The 25,042-nt window shown below is 49.2% G+C and overlaps 1 protein-coding gene across 1 annotated transcript in view; it reads left to right on the forward strand.

Annotated features, from left to right (window-relative positions):
* LOC137753861 (guanine nucleotide-binding protein G(o) subunit alpha) overlaps positions 1–25,042 on the forward strand; it is a 156,038-nt gene that overhangs the window by 61,842 nt on the left and 69,154 nt on the right. The window contains exon 3 of the mRNA XM_068529253.1: positions 21,567–21,708. Within this exon, the coding sequence (XP_068385354.1) occupies positions 21,567–21,708 (142 nt within the window). The remainder of the gene's footprint in view (positions 1–21,566; positions 21,709–25,042) is intronic.

Below are 25,042 nucleotides of genomic sequence, written 5' to 3' on the forward strand. Positions count from 1 at the left end.
TCTCTGTTATCTTAATTAATACTTGCCTATAAGATTTGTCAATTTCTGAAATAACCATCCTTGAAATTTCACATCAATATTTTATTTATTCCATTTCTGATACTTGCTTTGTATATTTAGCTTCTCTGGTGTCTAATGCATGCAAGTTTCTGATGGTTGTAACTTTTTCATAAAGTGTTCCTCTTATCTTTACAAACATCTTCATCCTCTGCAGTATTTTTCAACTGAAATTCCCCTTTATCTAATTAATTTTGGCACTCATGCTTTCCTTCTGTTTGCATTTGCCTGTTATCTATTTGTCTATGCATTTATTTTCAACATTTCTACATACCTTTATTTTAGTTAGATTCTAAAAAACATTGTGTACATGGGTTTTGTTTTTTGTTCTAATTGTTAATCCCAATCTGACATCTTCTTCATTAACTGATGTACTTGACTTTATTCCTTCCATATTTTGGTATGTTTTTAATTTCCTTCCATCACTATTTTCATGTTTTTCTTTCCTCTTGTTTGTGCTGGTTTGATGTAGTTGCTTTGCATTTCCCTTGTCAATTTGGAAGTTCTCTACTTTTCCATCTTATTAAAGGTTACATTCTTTCCCCCTTAATTCATAATCAAATACATATTGCTCTCTGATTATTTGAAAGCAAGATAACACAAAATAACTGTTTCTCCCTCCAAGTTGCTCTGTTTCCTCTCTACTTTTCTTTACTTCAGTGGGATGAGACCTTTAGAATTATTTCCCTGTCCCCTATTTAAGATGAGACCTTGGAAGACTTTTACTCCCTTCCTTTTCAACTCCTTGATTTTGTTAGGATAATTTAATATTTTTAGCTTTGGGCTGTGGTTGGAATTTCCCTGATAGTATGTCCCTTCTATTTTCAGAGTCCTTATTTATCAGTTCTGTTCCCAGAGAGTCCACCTTTCTCTGTTTAGATTTAGGAGAAAGGGGAGGGAGCAAGTGTGCAAGCAGACATCCATATTTATCGTGCTTCCTGACCTGTTCGTTCCCTGCGCCCTGCCCACCCCCCTCTCCCCCCCCCCCCCACCCCGCCGCCCATGTTGAAGTCTCTGTTCTGGTGCATTTGTTGTTTGTTGCTTTAAGTATTTTCCATAGATGGGATGTGTGGGTGGTAAAACTGTGGATCCTTGCATATCCGCAAATATCTTTTGCCCTGAATGGCAAAAAAAAAAAAATGGGCAAAATGCAAAGTATCAGTATTTGAGGGATTTCGGTTCTCTTTTATGAGTGGTCTGTAGATGGTATTCTACTCTCTTTTAGCCTGTAGTATTTCAGATGAGAAGTCCGGTGTCAGTCTTTTTTTTTTTTTTTTTTTTTTTTCTTTATAGGTAGTATGTTCTTTCTGTTTAGAAGCTTTTAGGGTTTTGTGTTCATCCTCAAAGTTGAGGAATTTTACCAGGATAACCTGTGTGTATGTCCTTCTTGCCACCCTTCCTGGAACTTTGTGAGCCCTTTCAATCTGCAGACTTGGGTCTTTTTTTGGAATTATCTTCTATTAGCTACTTGGAATTATCTTCTATTTGTTACTTAATTACTGGCTCTCCTCCATCAGTTCCCTTTCCTTCTTCTAGAACAACCAGTATTCTCAAGTTAGATCCCCCTAGGTCTTTTCTCCAGGTCTTTTGTCTTTTCCCTCATGAATTCTATCTCTCTATACTTTTGCTCTATACTTGGAGATGATTTTTCCTTTTGGTCTTCCAGACCACTAATTCACATTTCAACAGGGACTCACCTACTATAGTTGGGAAGACTTTTTTTTAATATGCAGAAAGTCTTTTATGTCTTTCCTGACTTGCTTTAGGGCACATGTGATTTTCTGTTTGACTTGTCATTTGTCTCCTAGAACATGTACACTGTTTATTCTGACTGATCTTCTGCTGGGACTTTGAAGCATGTTGTGAGTTTTTCATTGCTTCTGGTTGTGGAGTCCAGAGTGGCAGGTCTCCACTGTGGAGTGGAGCTGCCCTCGCCCTCTGGGCCAGTGGTGTCAAGGTAGGTGAGCTACTGGTTTGCTCCTGGGATGTCTAGGAGGAGTTTTTTCTCCCTGGCTTCCCCTTTCTCCTTCAGTCCCAGGGGCAGGGGAAATGCAGCCCGCTTGTTCAGCTCCTTCGTGGCCTCCTGAGGTCCAGGGAGACCTGGGCCAACCAGGCAAAGCCAATTTCAATCCCTCCTCCCCAGATTCCCACACACACACTGGGGTCCACAGGTCTCTCTTGGCCAGTCTCTTCCGGGTATCCGCAGATTTTGATTCTTGCTCCAAAGCTCTCTGAAGCTGCTCTTCAAGTAAAGGGGAGAAATCCTCACACCAGTGTTTCACTCTTATCTCCCATATGTACCCCCGTCTACCCAAAGGCCGCAGTGAGTCTCTGATTCAGGATGGGCAGATGGATTAGAGATGCTAATCTCTTTCAGGTTGCTGTGTTCCCAGAATTCCTGTCATCCTCTCTCAGTTTCCAGTGGATCTGCTGAGACTGGATAACCCCCTACCCTTCCCTTCCTCTGGGCAGACTATTGTCGTGACTGGCACCCGGGACCCTAACATACCCCCATGCCCTAAAGCCCCCTCCGCTCTTTCATCTGCTTGAATCAGATTAGACACTGGACTGGATTCCAGAATCGTGTGCTCCAGGGTCCCTTGCTGTGTGGGCTGGGCACTGCTGATGACCCCCAAGATGATTTGTGATGGTAACAAGGGCCAGGAGTTCTATAACATTGAATCCCATGATGGGAAAGTTCTTTTTTCAATTCTCTTTCAGTTCCTCTTGCGTTTGGTGTTACTATGTCTTTGACACCTCTTTAACACTTATGAATCTCCCTTTTAGCAAAAAAGAGAGCAGGTATCATGCTCAGAGTCTTTGGTAGGCAACAGTATTTGCCTTTAGCCGGGACAGGAAGGCTGACAGAGGAGGAGGTTTGGTGGGAAAATCAGTAGTTCAGTGACCAACCCATTTAGTCTGTAATGCCTAGTGCATATCTAAGTGGAGATGTTGAGTAGGCAATCCAAGGTCTGAGCCCTGGGGCACTCCAGTGTTTAGAGATTGGATTCCTTCCTCCTTGCCAACCCATGCATAGGTACCTTTCCTGCTGGTTGGCTAAGTGCCTTTGCATTGGCTAGCTCAAGAGGCTTGCTTCCCATCACTTCTGGGCCACTTCTCGGCAGCCGAGGCCACGTGATTGTCATTAGTGTTCCCTGTGTCTGACTAAGCAGCACTCAAGTGCAGACATGGCCTGTGGCCAAACTTCCAGCTGTGCAGAGACTTCTGGTTGGTGTGCTTCTTGTCAGATCCATGGGGTGTGTCACATCCTCCAATGAGGCTGCATTAAAAGATGGAAGCAAACTGGATCTGTTTCACAAGTTTGAACATGGTTCCCACTAAATACTCCAGTTTCATTGGACCTGTCAAATTCCTGGCCATATTTATTAGTATTATTCCCACCCATATTTATTAGGATAACAACAAACAAGAACAAAAATCTGCCATTAGTTTAGCACTTTTCCTTCCTACCAACATGCTGGAAACATTCAGTCTCACGGGAACATGGCTGATGCCACTAACTGGCTCTTTGAAGGGGTCACAGTGCCAACAGGGCCAGCAGGCAGTAGACTGAGGGCTGCAGATCAGTGGGGCCAGTGGATCACTGGAGAGCACTGGCCTGCGCATAGCAGGCAGCCAAACTCAGGTCCCACCTGGGAAGGCAGATCAGCATGTCCGATATTTTCAGGAAAAGCCAGAAATTAGTATCTCTTTGTGAGAATTCTCCTGATTTATAAATGTTTACTCCAATGAAAAAAACTAAACTAAACAAAAAACGAAACCACTGCAGGCCAAACAAAACACATCTCTCTCTGGCCCAACTCCAGGCTGCAGATGGCTAGTATGAGGCCTGCGCTCTGGGACGGTGGGCCAGACAGTCGCTTTGATTCTCATACCTCCCCCATTACTGTGAAACGGGGCCACTACCAGGGCTGTTGGGATGGAGGTTATGAAGGGGACCCTGCTTCCACCTGCAGTTCTGCTGCTAACCGGCTCTGAGACTTTAGCCAAGCAGTATGTTAACCTCCCTAAGCCTCAGTTTCCTCATCTGTAAAATGGGGATAACGGTGTTCCTTATGCCTGAGATATTGTTGTGAGGATTAAATGAGATAATATACACAGATGCCTAGCACAAAGTTAGTGTTTAATCAGTAGGAACTGTTATTGTTGTTCAAGTAATATCTGTGAAAATGCTTGGAAAACCCAAAAGGGAGTGTTGGGTACTTGTCACTGTTCTGGGTAGTGGCACACTAGCCGGCTCAGAAAGCCCCTTGCTGTGTCTCTACAGCAGAGGGAGGCAGCAGAGCCGGCCTGAGAACGGCCTCGTCCAGCCCTCTCCCCTTTATTTTGCTCAGGGACATGATGGTAATGATAATATTCCTGAAGTCCTGAGACTTGCTGTCTAGGAAGGCCCAGCTCCACGTCCCCACGGCTTCCCTGGAACTGGTATCAGAGGCTCGCTGCCCTCCACACTCTGGCCCTGACACACTCGTAGCCTCTGAGTGGCCCCTCCTGCCATAGGATCAGGGGGTGCTGAGGAGACAGAGGGAGAATTTCTGTCATCTCTTTTGGGAGAAATTAGGGATTGGGGCCGGATGTGGTGAAGGTTTAGTCTGAAGTTGCACAGGGGGGCCCTGTGCAGCCCCGGCCTCCACAGCCCTGTTGGCGCTTCTCCTTTGGGTGTGGACATCGCAGTCCAGGCTGCTCCTGCACAGGGCACTTTGTTCTTTGTGGAAAGTGCCACCAGGCACACGTGCCTGGCTTCAGATGGGCCATGATCTGAGCCTCAGAGCACGGTGATGGGCTTGAAACAACAGACCCCACACTGGGAAGCAGGATATTTGCTTACATATTCTTGCATGATCAGCCGAAGAGCCCCAGGGACGTTTTGTGATCGGCGTGAGCCGGCCAGTCCGTGTTGGAGCTGGGGATGCTGGAGCCGGCGCAAGAGGAGCAGCCTGGCTTCCGAGGGCACGGGCAGCACCACCCTCAGGCACTGCAGCCATCGCACCAAAATAGGACCTGGTACGCCGTCAGCCTCACACATGGTGGGAATGCTGCCTCCTTGTAGCGGGGCGTGATCTGCTTCAAAGAGGCAAAGGCTGTGCCTTGCACTGAGTAGATGTTGGCGAAGTGTTCATTGAACTGAAGTCCATTCTTGGGAGCCCCTGTTTGTGTCCACATTCGATGCTAGAAAACCGTGTATGTTCTCTGCCCCTTCCCACCATCCTTCCCAGGCTCTAACCATCCCTGCACCCACACCATGCTGATCATCCTGCATGTTGGAGCTTAAAGCGCATTTGATGCGGAAGTGTCTTAGAACAGCTGTCTCAGCAGTTAGCAAGGGTGCTAATAAGCAAAAGTGAATTTGGTGGGGACACACAGTGTCAGGGGTCTTCCAGGACAGGCCCCATTCATTCATTCACTGTTCACTCCTTCAGCAACCATGGGTTTGGCTCTGGGGCAGGAGGAGGAATCTGAGCTGGATTCTGCCTTCAAGGGGCTTTCCATCCAGCGAGAGGGCTGAGACGCATCGTAAGGAATAGAAATATCAGGTAGAGAGCGGTGAGTGGAGCAGAGGCAGTGCTGTGAAGGGTCAGCAGAAGGGGCAGAGCAGGGCATTCATTTGATGAGGATTAAGCTGTGACACTGGAAAGGTGTTAAAGACTTACCGATTAAGGGGCCGGCGTGGTAATAGCAACCTCCTGATTGTAGGGACCGCTTCCTAATGCCTTTCCCCTCCTTTCCAGTTGGTCAGAAGTCTTGCCCCTCACCAGCCTGGTCTCCTTCCTCCAAATGTGCTTGATATCATCAGTATTCCTTGGAAATTGTGGTCTGCGGGCTGTCCGTACAGTAATTAGGAGCTTGGGCTCTTGGGAATACCCGTGTTTACTTGCTGCCCGACCTTGAGAAAGTGCATTAACCTCTTTGTGAGCCAGTTTCCTCATCTTTAAGATGGAGCTGGCACTCACACTCATATAGCTGTGCTGAGCTGGATGCCAGGAGCTGAGGTCCCAGGGGCATTGGGAGGATTGAATGCATGAATGTCCAGCCCTGGGCACAGCGCTGGCAACTGTGGGGTCAACAGGTGCCGGCCATCCTTACTCTTCCCTAGGACCCAGCTCTCCCTGCTCCCCGTGTAGCTGAGCGGTATGCATTCGAGCAGACTTGGATGATAGGCATTGTGTGTTTTTCTTTTGTCTTTACCTGAAATCCCAATGAGGAGAGCCTGACCAAGTGGACAGATTCTCAGGATGGCAGCTGGAGAGGCGCCTCCGTGAACTGCTTGATTTCCACGTGAGCCAATTTCAGACTTGATTCATATTTGAAATCCCTCAGCTGCCAGCCACTGGACCAGGAGCAGGTCTGCTCCTCAGCAGCGGCTCGGAGTTCATGATGAGGGACCAGACTCTACTTAGCCTCCTGCTGGCCTCACAGACGAGCAGCAGAACCACCAACTGAGCCCCGATTCCATGACCTGCCAGCCCCGGCCACCACAAAGACAGGCCGAGAGGCCGCAGCTGGGCTGTCAGAGGCCTCCGCACCACCTGCAGCCGTAGTGGATGCTTTTGGCCTCAAGAGCAGAACACGCTGCCCCAACTCCAACATCCCTGGAGAGGAGAGTGGATGTGGAAGCCCGCAAAGTGATTTTTGTGGACTCTCTGTTTTGGGTTGTGATCATACTTATAGTGGTTACGAATGAGGAGCTTGCATCTGCCTGAGAAAGTCTGGGATGGGAAACCCGGGAGGCCACGGCGGGGCTATTTAAATCCGCCACACGGAGACTGGCATCTTTTCTGGGCCGCATGCACTGCCGGGGAAGGAAGGCTGGCTGGGCTGGACTCTGCTGCATGTTTCTGTGACTGTATTTCTCTCAGTCTGGCAAGACATGCCCTCACCTGGAATTCTCCCTCACTTTCGTTCAAACACTCAACAAACGGGTGACACGGGGAACCAGAAGAATGCGGCTTACATGGTACCGTCGGAGAGGTTCAGGGGCCTGAGTGCAGACGTGGCCCCTTTGTCTGGCAAAGCTGGCGTGGCAACTGACCACTGCCATTAAGTTTGGGGGAGACGTGCGTTACTCCGGAGAGGAATGTGCATTCAGACTTGCTTTTGGCAGACTTCATCACAAGCATTTCCCCGGAGGGCATGAGAAATGCGATTTCCCCAAGGAACCCTGCCCTGTCTCAGTGACCTGTACCTTTTGCCTTGCACTCTCCTGGGCAGGAAGCTGAGAAGAGCGTTTTGTTGTCTCTCTGTTTGAGAACAAATGTTCACCTAGAACGGTCCACCATCTGGGGCAGTGCTTGGGAGGCTCTGTGGGAAATCCCGAAGCTGCCCCCTGGGTGCGTGCCCAGCAGCCTAAACCAGGGAACAGGGGATTCTTTTCATGCCCCTTTGTCTCTGCCGGTTGTTGGTGGTGTTTTGGTGTCCTTCCTGCTCAGTCAGTGGTAAGAAGGGAAAGCAAAACAAGTCCTCATTTTAAAAGAACAGGAAGAGAAAAACCAAGAGCCTGTGATAAGTGTTTTCCAGGCTGCCCGCATCTGTAATTGAGAAGGGAAGCAAGGAGAATGAAGTTCCCGATTTTGGGGGCGGGGGGGGGCGTTGAGGGGCAGCAGAGAGTGCTTTGGGAGTCGCTGGTCCCTGGAACGCGTGTAAGAGAAAGTGATCTCCAGCTTGACTTGGCCACTGTGAAGTAGGGTTGGAGCAGAGGCTTTCCTGAAGTACTGTAGCCCTCAGAGCCCTCATGAGTTACGCAGTAACCAGTTGTGTGTAGTAACTGCACCGTCTTTCACATCAGCAAGTCTTTGTGGCTAGTCCAGTGTCCTGCTGCCATCCTTCCAAACAAGATCCCAAGGGCTGTGCAGTGTATCTGTAGTCATCAAAATTCCTGGTTGCTGAGAACAGAAACCTGCCTCAGAGTGACTGAAGCACAGAAGGAAACACGTTGGCTCATGTAACTGAGTAGCCTAGGAATATACTAGCATCAGGCATAGCTGGATCCAGGTGTGCGCTACACTGACTGGCCAGGTGTGGATCAGGGGCTCACCTCTGGAACTTAGGCTAGGGATAGGGAGATTCCCCAAAGTGGGAGGAAGGATGGTTCTCCAAAGGAAGGGAGAATAGGAACTGGGCAAGCAAAAACAGCAGATACTACTCCAGCCCTCATTTGCTGTTTACAAAGCTCATCATCCCTCATAGGCGTATTCCGCGGTGAGTCACCACTGCATCCCGCAGCGAGTGGTGAGGGGGCCAGGAAGAACCCAGAGAGGAGCCCGCCCACAGACTGTCAGAGTCCCACCTGGTCTGCTTAGGTGACAGAGCCTTTTGAACTTGTCAGTCTGGAGGCAGAAAGGGAGATGTTTTAGGTGGCTCAAGTTGGTGACTTTCTGTTCTGTGAGCTGTCTGCCAGCAATAGCAGACTCTAGTGGTCTTTGCTCTGGTTCCTGGGGTTCATGAGAACACATCCAGGGACTAATGAACGGGGTCATAAATAATGAACAAACATACTGGAGGCAGGAAGGGTTGTTTTCCCAAGGATTGAACAAGAGGAGCAAAGCGCTGCGGGCTCACTCATGCTTTCTCCACAAAATATAATCAGAAAGCTGTGCAAACTGCCCCCTGGTGTATAATATTATCCATATATTAAACATAATGCACTAATAAGAATACTTCATTTCATTATGTCAGTGGAGGAAGAAAGGGCAATCTAGCAGCTGCCCTAATCAGGCAGATGGGAAACCAGAAATATTACTTAGATTCAGTCAGGAAGATCGACATTGAGCCAATTTGCCTCACTCACAGGCTTTTACTGTGTTTAACGAAAGCTCACGTCTTTACATAAGGCATCGTATAACAGGCTCGGGAGCCATAAAGCTCTCTGTCGTGTCTTTGCAACACAACCAATGAATTTAACAGTTGGATTTCAAAAAACAGCTTTGGATTTTCCCAGAAGCGACGTGGAGTGGGCAATGTAAGGTGTCTGCGTGTCCTCACTCTTAGAAAACCTACGAGAAGCAGGATGTTAGGGTTAAGGGGGAGGGGGTTTGCGGGTGGACCAGCGCTGGTAAGGTGGGGGGGATCCTGGTAAACCACTAAGGAAAAGGCCTCAGATCCTGGGCCTTCAGGGAGAAGGCTGTTCAGCGCCCTAGGTGGACATGGGATCAGCAGCCAGGGGTATGAGGTGGTGTTGGGCCAGGGAGGGACCCATGTTTCCAGGCTCACAATTTAAAAGCTTCCTACCTTTGCAGAAGCGAGTCATGTGTGGAACCACCATTTTAGAGCTGATGAGGTCCTGAGCGATCACCTGTTTTGTTCAGCTGTTCAACCAGCGTTTATTGATCCTTCACTGTGTGCCCGGCACTACTTCCGGTGCTGTGGTCAGTGAGACAGACAGGGTCCCTGCCCTCATGGAGCTCTTTGGTATGTGGGAAAACAGATAAGATACACGTAAATCTGTATTTATATCAGGTGGTGATAACTGTTTTGAAGGAGAAACAGTATACAAGTAAATACATACATTTATGTCAGGCGGTGATAACTGCTTTGCAGGAAAGAAAGGCAAGATAAGGACAGGGGATGATGGAGGGCCTCTTTTAGCCAGAGTGGTCTGAGGAGGTGACATCTGAGCAGACCTTGAATTCAGTGAGGGATAGAGGCCTCTATTTCAGATCTCCTCAACCCTTTGTCCACCAAGAGCCCCTTTGATTGCTTACCCCCATGTTTTGTGATCTGTTATACCCCAGAAAGACATAAAGATGACCACAGAGCTTGGTTAAGCTGAGTGAAGCAGGGTGACCACAGGGAGCTGACACAACCCAGGCCCGAAGGTGGCACCTGACCTGTCCGAGAGGCAGGGGCAAAACACACAAGAAATGAATCCAAAGTCCCAGTGACTCACTCCAGCTGCTCGGTGGCAGAGACAAGACCAGACCCCAGGTCTCCTGAGTGACAAAACTGGGGTAGAAGCTGCCACAGGAAATGCCAGTATTCTTCTCAAAACACTAGCATGGGAAGAGCCAGTGGCTGAAATCTGAGGGTGGATTAGGAGGCCGAGGGTATCCTCACAGGAGGCTGGCAGAGCTGCCTCGAAGGATTTCCTCTAACCCCAAGGTGGAGCCCCAGGCCAAGGCCAGTGCTGCTGACCTGAGAAGGGCTGGCCAGAGGCCCCGGCTCTCGGGGGCCTTTTCCTGCCCACTTCACTTGGGGTTCCAATGCTTGTCAGTGGCCAAACTGCATAAGAACCTAGGTCTTCTGCCTCGAAGTCCAAGGCATGATGTCTCTAATCCAAGGCTGGGGTCCCAGGAATCAGACTACCCACCCTACTGAGAAGAGAAAAAGGAACAGAGCCCGAGAAGGCAGTGCTCAGAGCATCATGCCCCCCGTGGAATGAGAGCCGGCGCGCGCCCACCCCCCAGCACTGGGAGTCTTGAGAAAGGGCAAGGTCCACATTGTTTTCCAGATAATGGCAGCAGAGGCTGTGTACTGGAATCACAACAAGTCCTGGCCTTGCCCCTGGCTCCATCTGGTGACAATTGGCAGCTGACATCTTTGCTTCTGGCCTGAGTTTCCCCTCATTAAAAATGGCATCTTTATAACAGATTTCTGCAAGTCACTGTCAATAGGACATACCCCTTGTTTTGTACCAGTCATTCCCCTGGGGGATTGGTCTGCCTGACACTATTCTTTTTAAATACCCTCCTATTCTATATTATTCTACATTAGAATATCAGGTTCTAAATATAGTATGAATCACTAAGGGATCTTACTTATTTCTTAAATAACTTTTCTCATACCATACAACTTCACCCCACAATTAAACAGCTGGGTTTCAAATCGAGTCTTTCATGTCTTCTTTTCAAATAGCTGAAAGATCCCATTTGTGCCCACGTGCTTCTCTCTAGCCCAGCCTGTGAGGCCGGAGTCGTCCAGCCTCTGGCTTGTTCTGTGCAGTTTTCGTAGCTTTCTGCCTTCACTGGGAGGAGTAGGCTCGTAGTTGAAGCTGGGAAGAGCTCCCATCCACAAGCAACCCGAACGTCCACTGGTAGGGGTTTGGCTGCATGACTCAGGGCCCATTCAGATGATGGGACCCCAAACAGCTGGTGACACAGAGAGCCACACGGTGTGATTCCGTCTCTGGGGAAACAATATGGACTCCCAGGTGAAAGAACTGAAATTTACACTAACATGAGGATGGTGCTTCCCTCCAGGTGACGGGATGATGGCTGATTTTTTTTTTTTTCTCTTTTTCTTCTTCTTTTTTCCTTAGCTGTGTGAGTTGGAATCTATGAGTGTTCCAAGAATAGCCCTTTCAGGCAGGGCTGGAGAAGTCAGGGAAAGAGGAGGGAAAGCTGCTATTTTAAAGTGATCCGTGCTTAGAGCAGAACTGTTGGAAGTTAAGATGGTTCAGGGTGGTACACAGATGAACATTTTTTTTATTTTAATAGGTGACTGTATAATGTGTATTAAGAAAAAATATAAGTAGTCCGTTAGTCCTGTGTGATCAAATCCCCACTGCTCTCTCTGACCTCATCCCCTCCACTCTCCTGGTTATTTACTTCATTCCAGCCCAGCTGGCTCCTCACCATCCTTCTCACACACAAGGTGCCCCAGGACCTTTGCACGAGCTGTTCTTTGTGCCTGAAATGCTCTTCCTCACATATATCCAAGATCCACTCCATCTCTTCGTTCAGGTCTCAGCTTCACATGTCACCTCCTTTTCAGGCTCCTAACTCTACACCCCCTTTTTGTGTTTATCACTGTATGATTATTTGCTTGTTTGTTTACTAGACTGTGCATCCCTTGAAATCAGGGCTATGTCTGTTCTGTTCCCCACTGCCTCCTGGGTGCTATATAAATGGCACCTGGCATGTAGTGGTCAGCTTTGTGAGTGAGAGGAGGAGGAAGCCATCGGTGGGAGATTGGAGGCAGTAATCTTGAGGATGGCTCCAGCTCTGCCAGTCAGGGAAACAGCCTTTATGCCTAGAAAAGAGCAAAGCTTCTGGCTCTCAGCAGGGGCCTCCAGGTCTCAGTCCCTCTGCTCCCTTGGGACTCTGGGAAATCAGAAACAAGGGCCCAGCATAATTACTTAGTAAGACACCTGCAGCTGGTGGTCTCTGAGCCAGTCATTCAAAACATAGGTACCCTCTGGCCCCCAGCCTCTCACTCATTTAGGTCAAGGCACTACTGCACTGGGTGTACGGGGGACCCGTGGCCTGCGAGACAAGGCGAGTGGTCTAGCCCTGCTTTGGCACTGATTAGTCTGTGATAAGTCTGTGACTTTAATACTAGGGACTGGCAGTTATTGGGCCCAAATGTGTGCCAGGCCCTCCCCACACATTCTTTAATACTGCAGACAGCCCTGTGAGGGACAGTCATTATCCCTGTTTTCTAGAGGAGAGACCTGGGCCCAGGAAGGTTAACTTGGCCGTGGTCCACACGTTTAGTGAGTAGGAGAGTCAGGGTGTATCCAGCTCCTAATAGGTACTCAGTGTCCGTTTGTAGAATGAACTAAATGGATGAATAGTGTCCCCTAGGGGATTTGGGCTGCTGCGGGTCCTGGAAATGCCCACCTCTCACCAACCCCCTGTCCCTGCCCACACAGTGCCCTCTGGACCACTGTTGACTTCCCTGCTTTGTCTTCACCCTTGGTGGCATCCAGCAAACCAGGGACCAGGGTCTCTCCTGCAGGTCAAACCCCACTGTGCACAAAACTTCATCAAGTGAGAATATGTACAAGAACAGAGTCAGCGGGGCTCCAAGAGGGAGAGGAGGGGGGGGTTTCAGCAGGGCCAGTCCCCACCGCCACGCACACATTATCCTCGGGTGCCTCCCCTCTGCTGTGCCTGCCTCCAGCTGGTCTGCTGTTCCTGCCAGCGCCTGTAGCCTGGCTGGTGTTTGTGATGCTTCCCCCATTGAATTAACTCGCTATTTGTACTTCTCCATGAGACTCAGTGGAATCCTCCCTCCGGAGGGAACATCAGACCTGCACCAGCACCAGATCCAGAGCAGCCTTCCTGACTGGGCTCTCTGGCTTCCATTGCCACCTGCCAGCCTATGAAGTGCCTTCTGTTCATTTAGCACACGTTTCCCGGCACCCCGTGTGCCAGCTGGGGGCTCTGGAAGACACGCAGAGACCACACAGGCTCTCCACAGTGCCTCTTCTGCCTGTGCTGTGCCCCACCCCCAAGTCTGGAGTCCCATCTCCCTCCCTGTCTCCCTGGCCTGCTCCCACTCCACTTGGAATGCTGCTTCCTGAGAGGTGGGCCCTGCACCCACCCTGCGCCCCTGCTGTAGGTCCTTCTCTTGTAGCTCTTTCTGGTTGGGTTTTTCTTCTTGGGTAGCACCTACTCCACTTATAATTTAACCATTTGTGAAAGTACTTCTTTGATATCTATCTTCATATTCAAGCTCCATGAGGGCAGGGCTCGTATCTGTCGGTTCACTCTTATATCCCCAGCACTTAACTGGTACGTGGTTGGTACCTGAAAAATATATGAAGGCTGAATTAGGGGCTGAATGAAGAAGCTTACAGAATACCCTCAGAGAAGCCCCCAAGTTATTGGGAACTAGAGCTTTTAAGACAGAAGTGGAAAAAAATCTTTCTGTTTTGCAATTGTTAGATGTTTTTCTTAGCTGGTATCACCCATCACCCCCCCATCTCAGGGGTGCACTAAGGTAGATGAGAGGCCTATGACACAGTGGAAGGGCATCTGGAAATTTTGTCCCTGCTCTGCCACAAGCTAACCATGTGACTGTAGGCAAGTCTGTCCTCTCTGAGTCACAGTTACCTACCCAGGCAGGGGGCATCATGGTAGGAGCGTGACCTTTGTCATCAGATAGTATCACGGCTGATTTGGCAGTTGCACAGTGTCACTAGGAATGCCCTATACCCTTTTGACCTGCCGTCCTTAGGGTGGTGGCCTTTAACCTCTTGGTCACAATATGGCTGCCATGGCTCCAGTATTTACTTCGTCACGCAACCACATGTTAAGGCAAGAAGCCAGGGAACGGCTGGCGGAGGGACAGCCAGGGACACGGGGGCAGTGGAGAAATGAGGGGACCGGAAAGCTGTTCTCAAAGGTCTGTCACTGGAACAAGAAGAGAAAGTCTTTCTCAGAGGCATGTCTAGCCAACTCCCCTTCAGTCTTACTCGCTTGAGCTGGATCACATGGTCACTCTTAGCTGCAAGGGAGACAGGGAAGGGAACGCACCATGGTGAGAAGGGAATGGCTGTTGGGCGGCAGCCAGCATGTCTGACGCACATACCCTTCAGTTGGCCCTTGGCAGATGCCACTTTATACTGTTAACTCATATTCTCAGCACTAGCTTTCTCACCTGGAACAAGAGCCCTGGGAAGGCAGGGACCAGGCTGAACCCAAGTGAAACATGTCAGGAAATTCCTATTGATTGACGACTTTACCCCTTGTTACTCGATTCTTCTCTCACGGCCAAAATGGTCCCCGTTAATAAACACCAGTGTCTGTCTCCCATTGAACATGATTTGTTGTCCTTTCAAATAACAGATGCACGTTTTTTTAAATGAAACAAAACAAACGTGATAAGAAGAGAGTAAAAAAAAATCACTGAATGCTACCATCCAAAAGTGACCTTGATGATATTTTGTTAAGCATCCTCCCACGTCATCTTTTCTCTCTCCCGCCTTCTCCCTCCACACCCCCACCTCTTACCAACACCATCACACACAAATCTAGTTTTATACAAATGGCTGCATGGGGCACACGTTGTACTCTAACCGGTGTTTTCATTTTACAATCCTGTCCGGGTCCGTTGCTCCGGTAGGTTCTGTGGAGCCCCTAATTGCTGGTATGTGGCTCATTAACTCACTGGTATCTCACTGTTGCCTGTTTGATTAAAACTGTGTTCTCTGAAGCCAGGGTGGTCTTTTTCCCCCGCTGGGGAGGGCTGTGGCTCTAGGGCCAGAGCCACATTGCTGATCCGGTCTCCCCGACGACTGGAAACTGTTGTCAGTGGTCACACGAGTGAAGCCCTGACCACTGACCCTAACCCAGGCAGCCCACATGTGATGAGAAACACATTTTATAACCTCATTAATCGGCCCCCAAATCAGGAAATTTAGCTTTTTGGCCCACTGCTGCTCCTGTGATGTTCATTAGATAAATGAGCAGATTCTCTGCTCCAGTCTGGACAGTGCCCGTTCTCCCTGCCCCATCTTCCTTCCTGTGGCTGTGAGCCCTGCTTCTCCTCCTCCTGTGGGGGAAGGGGTCTTCCCATGGTGTCCGGCCTCCCTGTTGCCCCATGGCCCCGGGTCACTTCCTGGCCTCAAGAGGACAGACACCGGACACCCAGCACCCTGTACTTTCTCCCCCGGCTCCACTTAGCAAATGCAATAATATCAATAACAGTCATCATAACAACTGAGCTGATTGAGTGCTTCCTGTGCCAGGCCCTCTTCTTTACATACTGTGGCCCAGTGAGGGTAGCCACTGTTAATTACTAGACCCATCTCCATGGAAAGTTGAGGGAATTGAAGCACCAAGCAGTTAAGGAAATTGCCCAGTCACACGTCTCAAGTCTGGCTCCAAAAGCACCCCCTTAATCTGAACTCTTAAAGGGATTATTGTGGAGGATGGAGAGATGGTCCCGGTGCCGGGGAAAGGGTGCTGATAAAAGGAAGCAGAGGAGGGGCATTTAATCCACCGTGGAGATGGAGTGAAAAATCATGTGTTCCAGCAGCTTAGAGTCTGTGCGTTTGTGAACCTCCAGAAATGGGGGGTAAAACTGTGTGTGTGTTGGTGCGTTTGTCACAGTGTCAGAAGCATCTGTGATTCAGAGAGGGAGAATGGCTGTGGGGCCAGATGATCCTCCAGGGTCCCTTCCAGCTCCTAAGCCTGTGGTTCTGTGACCATATAAGGCCACTGTGCCTGGGGAGTCTCACTGCAGCTGAGTGCAGTCCTGCACTGAGAGGGGGAAGCAGAGAGCAAAGGGAGCCCCAGCCCAGGCCCCCTGCAGGGTCTCTAAGGCAGCAGAGAGAGGAGCTGGGATAGGGGAGGTGGGGGGGGAGGTGGGAGTGGGGTCCCTCCTTGATTGCCTCTTCCCAGAAAGCGCAGACCTGCTCCGGCGGGCTTGGCTGCTACCCTCCCTCTCTCTCCCCATTTCCACTTGGGATCTTCTCCCTCAATTGTGTTGCCAGGTTTCCAGAGTCCAGCTGGTGGTTCCTGTCCAAAATCAAACACTCAAGGCTGCAGAATCAGCCCTTGCTTGCTCCCCAGGTTTCTTCTGGTTTGGTAGCTTGGAAAACCCCACACCCCTCAGAGTCCCTGAGTTTGGGGTGGGCACCAACACAGCATCTAGCTTGACCCTCCTTTGCTACCCTGGCTCTGAAGACATAGGAAATCTGGTGAGTTCCCACCCCAACACACACACACACACACACACACACACACACACACACACACACACACGTCTGCCTCCTTTAGTGAGCTCCTTGGGGAGGGGTGGGTCTTGTGCATCAGTGTAATCCTGGTTCATGTAGTTATGTCCCACTTCCCCTGAGTACTGTTCAGAGCCTAGCCCTGTGCCATTTGTTATGGAGAGCAGGAACTGAGATGGATGAGATGTGGTACCTGACCTCCAGGGACTGACAGGCTGGTGGTGAAGACAGAAAGTTAATAAACAAGTGCACTAGGAAATGGTCTCCCAAAGTACGAAACATGTTTTAGTCATGACTGTATTGGTTGTAAGTGACAGAAACCCAAATCAGATTAGCTTATGCAAAAATAAGAGGGAGTTGTTTGACTCACATCACTCAGAAGTGTAGGAATAGGGTTAGCTTCAGGAATAGCTGGATCCAGTGGCTCAGATGATGTCTCTGGGACTTGATTCTGCACTCTGTCACTCAGCTATGTAGATGAAGCTTGGTTTGTCTGGGGCTGCTGCAGTGTGAGATGTCAGAGGTGCCACATGCAGCCTCACTCCTGCTTTCCAAATCCTGGCCTGGCCTCCTCCAGGGCTCAAACCTGGGCTGTCACAAGAAACCAGAAACCAGACTCCCCTGGGCTGCCTCTCCAACCCCTAACCAAACACCTCCTTTCCTTGCCCCATACTCCTTGGGCTGATATTATAGGAGATGTTTTGATGCTCACTTTGTGTGGGAAATCTCTGGGTTCTCTGGGAACCTAGATATAGGGATCCCAGCAGAAGAAGCAGTCCTGCCTGTCAGCATCCCCCTGGTGGGCACAAGCACGGCCTCGAATGCCACTGTCACACTTACCAGCTGCGTGACCTCGGGTAACTGGGTTAACCTCTTTGAGCCTCAGCTTCCTCTATCTGTCAAGAGAAGATAAAATTATCTCCTAGGTTTGTTTTGAAGATTAGACGAGATGGTGCATGTAAAGCACTTAACACAAAGACTAAACCCTCAAACATTAGCGGCTGTTATGATTCTGCTTCTTTTGTACCACCAGCGAAGGAAATTCTTTTTGGGGATTTTGACTTTAGAATGAAGATATTATCACTAACAGCTACTATATATTATATACTTACTATACAATAGGCACTTTACATTTATTCCTCACAGCAGTTCCTTGCGGCTGAGGAAACCAAGGCCCGAGGGGTTAAATCCTTTGCCAGGAACACACAGCTCACCAGTGATGGAGCTGGCGACCCCGTCTTTCTGACTCCTAAGCTCTGACCACTCTCTGGAATGAGATGGGAAATAGAAAATAAAGGGGCCGTAAGTGATACTTTTAAGGATATATGACTGAAATCAGTGCTGGGGCGAGGGGGTGGGGAGCAGAGAAGAATGGGGCATGAAAGAAATATGGAAGGGCTTACACTAAAAAAATCCAGCCTTTTTCTCTGAACGGTAGAATTATGAATATTTATTTATTTTTGGTGGTGTTCTGTATGGTGCAACTTTTCTATGGTTGAGTACTTACTACTGTGTAGTCAGAGGGAAGGGAAGATGTAAAATTCTACCCAGAAGCGGGAAGCCCAATTTTAAGCTAATATAAGGCCAGTTTGAACAAGTTATGCAACCAATAATCATGATTTGAGCAATTTTTGGCCAAACTGCATCATTTTTGTAAACCCCAAATGAAGCTTCTCTATCTTGGGCCACCCCAGGCACCAGTGAGACCTTCCAGGCAGTATTCTGCCTAGTCCAGTCTGAGGCCTGAGGGGTGGCAGAAAGGACTGTGTACTCAGAGACCCGGGTGCTGCTCCTGCATCTGGCTCTCACACTGCCTGCTGACAGCCGTTAGGCCAGTTACTCAATCTGGCTCAATCTCCTTTTCTACAGATGGGTATAATAACATCCTACCCTCCCTACCTTGTTAGGTGGTGTAAGGAATTAATACTAACAGGTGTGAAAAATGATAGTCCCATCCCCTAGTGGAAGGAAATCCTGTAGGCAGCTGAGGGTCTAGAGAGTATTCCCGGGAGAGTGGCAAGGCCTGCTGGTCCAGAGCGAAGCATGAGAAACTCATTGCACTGGCTTCTTGGGAGAGTGTGTCATGGGGACCAGTGAATCCAGGCTGCACCTCTCAGGTCACCCAGAGGTCACCCTCTGAGGGGAGTCTGGTCTTGGAGACTTTTTTAGTGATGGTTCTAGAGTTTACAATATGTATCTTAACTTATCATGCTTTACTTTCAAGTAATATTATGCTACTTCATGTATGATACAAGAATTTTTCAACAGTATATTTCCATTTTACCCCTCCCATCCTTTGTGCTATTATATAAATTTTACTTCTATGTAATAAATTTTCAGCCTTTTTGCTCTCTTTGCTTCAGTTTGGATGGTTTCTATATCTGTGTCTTCAAGTTCACTAATCTTCTGTGTGTCTAAATCTGCTGTTAATCCCCTACAGTGAAATTTTTATCTCGGATATTGTATTTTCCTCTCTAGATACTTCATTTTGTTCTTTTTTATCTTCCATTTCTTTACTCATTATACTCATGTTTTCCTTTAATTTCTTGAAACTATTTTAAATAGGTGTTTTTGAGGTCTTATTTGTTAATCCCATCATCTCTGTCACTTCTGGGTCTGCTTCTGTTGACTGATTTTTCTCCTGGTTATGGGTCATGCTTTCCTCCTCCTTTGCATATCCAGAAATTTTTTATTGGATGCTGGATAATATGGATATTATTAAGTGTCTGGATTTTGTTGTCCTCATTTAAAGAGTGTTAGATTTTATTTTGTCAGGCAGTTAAGTTACTTGTGGGTCAGTTTGGCTTTTTGAGGTCCATTTTTCAGTTTTGTCAGGGCAGGTCTAATGTAGCCTTTACTCTAGGGCTGGTTTAGCCCTACTACCATGGCCTGAGCCTTCTGGGGTTTCTGCCAAATGCCCTAGGTGTCAGCTCTCCACTCTGGTTAGTCAGAACTTGAGCATCTCCCAGCCTTGGGCCAGCTCTGGGAGGTGTTCACCTTATAAGCTCCCTGACACTTGTTTCTTGAGCTCGTAGAGTCTCACTCTATTCAGCCAAAGACTCAAGGAGACCCCTGTTCAGATATCTGGAGCTCTCTCTCTCTCTGCACTTTTCTCTCTGGTACCCTGCCCCTCAATTCCAAGTCCCCACAGCTTTCCTGAACTTTTATCTTTATCCCATCAGCTCAGTAGACCCCTGTGCTCTGCTTGGGTCCTCCCTCCCTGCACTGAGGTCTGGTAGACGCCTCCAGGCAGAAACCCAAGGCAATCTTAGGACTCACCACGCTTTGCTTCCTTTCTGTTCCGGATCACAGTCCTGTGCTGCCTGTTCTCCAGTGTCTGAAACCACTTGTTTAATGTATTTTGTCCAGTTTTCTGGCTGTTTACGGTGGAAACTAACAATTCCCTTTGAGATCCCCCTGGCGTTGTGCACCAATACCTCAGACTGGGTGTACACTCAAGAAACTTGTACAAAAACGGATTAAAGGCTAATAAAAGTCAGTGAAAAGGCAATAGGGTCATTTTGATCTGCTTCTTAGAGAAACTCAGGATAAAGACTCACAACCCAGCACCAAGTCACATTTTATAACAGGAATCATTACTGTCCATCAACTGACGAATGGATAAGTAAAATGTGGTATATCTGTACGTGGAATCTAGTTTGGCAATAAAAAGAAAGGGAGTACTGATGCATGCTACAACATGGATGAACATGCCAAGTGAAAGAAACTAGTCACAAAAGATGACACCTTGTGTGATTGCATTTACGTGAAATGTCCAGAATAGGCAAATTTATAGAAACAGAAGGCAGATCAGATGAGTGGTTGCTTACTGCTGGGGCAGGGGATGGGGAGGGACTGCTAATGGGTACAGGCTTTCTTTTGGAGAGGACAGAAATGGTCTAAAATTAGCCTCTGCTTGTCACTGCCCAACCTTGTGAATATGCTAAGAAGTACTGAATCACATGCTTTCCATGGGTGGATTGTATGGTCTGTGAACTATATCTCAGTAAAACTGTTTATACAAAGAAAGAAAACTTGTTAGCAGTTTTCTCCTGTACTGAAGGACGTGAAGGGCTGGAGAGGGGCTGTGGAGGTGGAAATGGAGGTCTGAGCTACTATACAGGTGGATGTACGTGTTACAGGTCGTGTTCAGTCTTGGACTAAAAAACATGACCACAGGAGAGTTTGCACGGGGGATGACTAATGTTGGATGTTAGTCTTAAAACCCATTTGTCCTCTCTTAATTACCTCAACCATGAGAGGATTCTTGCAAAGTCTTGGCTTTCCCCCCTCTCTAGTTCTCTCTCCTCCCCAGACCCTTGTCGGCAGTGGGCGTTCACTGAGCGGCCGCCATCTGCAGGGAACAGGGACCTCAGGGCATGTCCAGCCTCAGCCCTGACCCCAGAGGAACCTGAGAACAGGAGGGCAGGGAGTGTCGCATGGCCTCTCAGAACTGCAGTGTCGCCTTCGTGTCCTCCATGTCATGTTCAGAGCCATCAGAATAAGGGTGACACAGCGGTCACATCCCAGCTGAGGATGGGGAATAGGCAACTCCTTCTGTTGGCTTTTCTCTTGTCAAAGAGGAAGGTTTTAAGTGAGTGCTCTTACCTTCATTAAAAGCAGTGTAAGTTTTCTGTGAAAGAAAAAATGTATTCTTCGCTTGCAGGCTTCTCGCAGGGGTCTTCAGCAGTATACTCCTAAGTGGATATTTAAGTTAAAACCCTGAGCTTTGCTTGAAAATACTAATGGCGAACATTTATCGAGTGCTTAGTGTGTGTTCTAAGTGCTTTCAAGTATTATCAACCCCTTGACTGATCTTTCTTTCACTGTACATAGGGAATGTAAAAAAGACTGCATTTCTTTTTTCCACTGTTCTGTTTTTCAGATTAATTTTCAGTAATTTAGGTCGATTTTTCCTTCAGATTTTGTGGTTTTATCACAGCAGCTCAGTAATTCAGCATCCGAGCTGGGCCCAGCCCTCAGCCAGCTAAGCCTGGAGGTTGGCTGGGGTGGGGCTTCACATGCCCGGCACGCTCGGTGCCAGGTGTGGACAGCGCACTCATCGGGCTTGCTGTGTGTGGTTTTGCTCTAGGATCATCCACGAAGATGGCTTCTCTGGAGAAGACGTGAAGCAGTACAAGCCCGTTGTCTACAGCAACACCATCCAGTCCCTGGCAGCCATCGTCCGGGCCATGGACACTTTGGGCATCGAATACGGTGACAAGGAGAGAAAGGTAGGCTGCTGCGCGCATGCACACGGGGAGGAGAGGGCCGTGTCCGGTACCCGCTGCGTCCTCTTTATAAGGCCAGGCTGCCGTGCAGGGGCAGGACGAGACCGTGCTGTGTCACCGGCCAGTGTACCAGTCGACCTGGCCAATACAGTCAAACAGGGGCTCTGGTGACGAGCAAACCGCCACAGCACAATTGCCAAGGAGACAACAGCCACAGAATTCCAGGGTTTATTTTGCAGATGAGAGAGGGTTGGTGACTGCCCTAAACTGGGACTTTCACAACATTGTCCAAGTACATGCCCTTGGGCAATTAACTTGAACAGAAAAAATATTTCTTAGACAAAACAAGCCCCACCTGGCCACCGTCTTCCCTCCTTAGGAGAGCTTTCCTTACCTTGTTGGGGGTGGGGCAACCGCTTGAATTCACTCTCTTCCCTCCTTTGCCCCATGGGTTGTGTTTTCTGCCCCTCTGAGGTGAGTCTGAGGACCGAAGAGGCTCTCCTTCCTGTAGGAGGTCGACATCCTAGAACAGGGACGGTTTTTCAGTTGAGTTTCCAGGCATCTGATAAGTGGTGAATGGAATAAGTTGTAAAAGCCTCTTTGCAAACATTTGCGTTAACTGTAAGACTGAACCTTACACAGCTATACTGGCAAAGCCAAATAAAAGCGGGGAGGAGGGAGGAAGGGAGGGAGGGAAAACAGCCTCAGATAAGTCTATCTAAAAGAGACTCTTCATCTCCTGCTGGGACCCTGAAACCCAGCGATCCTCTTCCTGTGACCTGGAGCATGAGGAGGGGAGCAGGTGGAGGCCTCCGAGCGCCTGGGCCCCTCCTTGGAGCCTCTGGACGGAGAGCATTAATCTCCGATTACTGCGTGGTTTGGTTATACATCACATATATATCCTGTCTTGGCTAAAAAATCACCTCCCTCACAGAGGAAAACTATCCTCACCTTCTCTGGGTCTGATAAATCATCTGTGACAGATAGCTTTAAATGTAAAATTCAATATTTTATGCACAAAATCCTAATTCCATGTGACAGAGTCATCCCAGCTCAGGCATTGCCTCCTCCAGGAAGATGGGAACTGGGTGACTGAGAGTGTGTCCAAGACCAGCGTGGGGTGGGGAAGCCGGGTGCTGCCCGTCTGCAAGGCTGAGTCTGGAAGCTGGCTCTGCAGAGGAAGTACTTCTCCCCAGGGACCAGCTTTGGTTTTGGTCATAGAGCCAGGGCCTGCGGAACCAGGGGCACTGAGTTCTTCAGTCTTGTTTCCACTAAGTATTCACTGAGAGTACAATATACCAGGCCTTGCTGGGGATACAGGAACGAGCACAGTAGGAGTGGAGCTGGAGAAACCAGTGAGCAGAGAGCAACTCAGATCATCAGAAGTAGCCAAGACAGGTTACTAGTAGCCAAACAAGTTACAGGGCTTCATTCATTTGTAATGATAATGGCCACAGTGGTTATACAAATAGCTCTCTTGTATTGAACACCTACTAGCTGCCAGGCACTGTGCTAAGCACCTTACAAGTATTAACTCACTTTAGTCAACTCAGGCATTAAAGCCCAGAGCAGGAAATGCCTGGTATGATCTTCAGACATGGGGCAGGCCACAGGCCTTTGGTCTTTCTGTCTGCCTTTTGGCCAAAGAGAGAGCATGGAGCCTGAATCTCAATTAACCAGACGACAGGCCCAGTGCAAAAGCTCATGTGTCCACAGCACACACCTTACACAAACACACACGCACGCAGGCACACACAACCACAGCCTGCGAGATCTTCCAGGAGTATGTGTGTTCACCGCCACGCCCACCTCCCAACCAGTCTTCTTTCCCCAAAACCTCCTGCCCTGATTATAACCCATACAGTCAGTGTGACTTCAGAATGCTTTTCTTCAGTTTTGGAAAACGTTTGTTGTTCCTGGGGGGATTTTTTTTTTTTTCCATTTTATTATCCTGAATAGAGAGATGATTGCTTGGGAATTGCTAGGAAGGTGATATATTAAGGACTATACTGCGGGACCCCTTGGCTTCTGTGGCTGTTTCTCTTCTGCGGGATTCCTGGTCTAGACAGCCCTCAAGTAGGAGGTCAGGAAAGGTTCCTCTGGGAAGGGAGACCAAGAGCAGAGTGGGGACTCCCTGGAGAGTCCACTGGACACAGAGAGGAGCTGGAGCCCAGTCCTCTTCCGGCAGGTGGCACCATGGCAGACGCCTGACCGGTCTGCGGGGCAGCATGGGTTTGTCAGGCTTCTGGCTGGCAAAGGCCTCCAGGCCCTGGGGCACCTCCTCCTGTGTTATTTCACCTTAGGCTAAAGTGAGCCAGGCAGCTGGAGAAGGTCTTTCCTGGGAGTGGGCTGCTCTGGATTTGCTGTCTGGGCAGCGGGGTGCAAGGATCCCCCGCCTGCCTGTATATCAGTTGTCAGGGGCTTGAGGTGGAAGGGGGCAGCCACTTCAGACTGGGTGGCCAGGGAAGGTTCCCCTGAACCTGGAAGGGATATTTGTGATGAAACTCGACTGTAAGAAGGCGCCAGCCATGGGAGGAGGAGGAGGGACAGAGGCTCTAAGCAGACACTGCCAGGGCCCTGAGTGAGAAGTGAGCCTGGCAAGGTGGGAACGAGAAGCTCTGTTCAGCCGGAACTGCGCCCGGGGGCAGAGGTGGGCCCTGGGGTGTTGGACGCCCTCTAGTCAGGTCTGCCTGCAGCTGGCCAGTTGTTGGTGCCCAGATGCCCCGACCCCAAGGCTGGGTCTCCAAACTCTTTCCTCTCTGGGGTTCCCAGGGGCTGCCCACCTGGGGGATCTGCTCTTTGGATGCTGGGAGAACCGTCCCATGCAGAGCCGACCCAGATTGGTGTTTTGGTGTGTAAAGAAAAGACCTCCTTCTCTCTCTTGGCTTCCACACGTCCGCCATCCTCCCCCCACCCATGATGGCGTATCTGGAGGAAAACAGCCCCACACCCAGCACCTGCTTGGGCCAACCAGCTTTATACTCTCCATACAGAGAAGCATCTAGGAGCTTCCTTGCCATACCTCATTAGAACAACGTCCTTGACTTCTCCTGGCAGCTGGCTTGCCCCCTGCCCTGGCCCCCAGTGGAGGGAGGACTGACTCGTTTCTCCTGCAGCCTCTCTGGGGTGTGGACTCACCTGAGGCCATATGACAGTGCATGAGCCCAAGCCTGAAAGAGCCTCTTTGTTGGGCAAACAGCAGGCATCTCCTTACACACCCCATGCCCCAGCCCCCCCAGACCACAGATTGCTCCCCAAAGATACCACGCACTCCCACACCTCCAGGCCTCGGCTCAGACCACAGCCTCTGCCTCTTGTGCCTTCTCCCCTCTCTTCC

The sequence above is a fragment of the Eschrichtius robustus genome, chromosome 19, assembly GCF_028021215.1.
Source record: "Eschrichtius robustus isolate mEscRob2 chromosome 19, mEscRob2.pri, whole genome shotgun sequence".
NCBI classification, from domain to species: Eukaryota; Metazoa; Chordata; class Mammalia; order Artiodactyla; family Eschrichtiidae; genus Eschrichtius; species Eschrichtius robustus.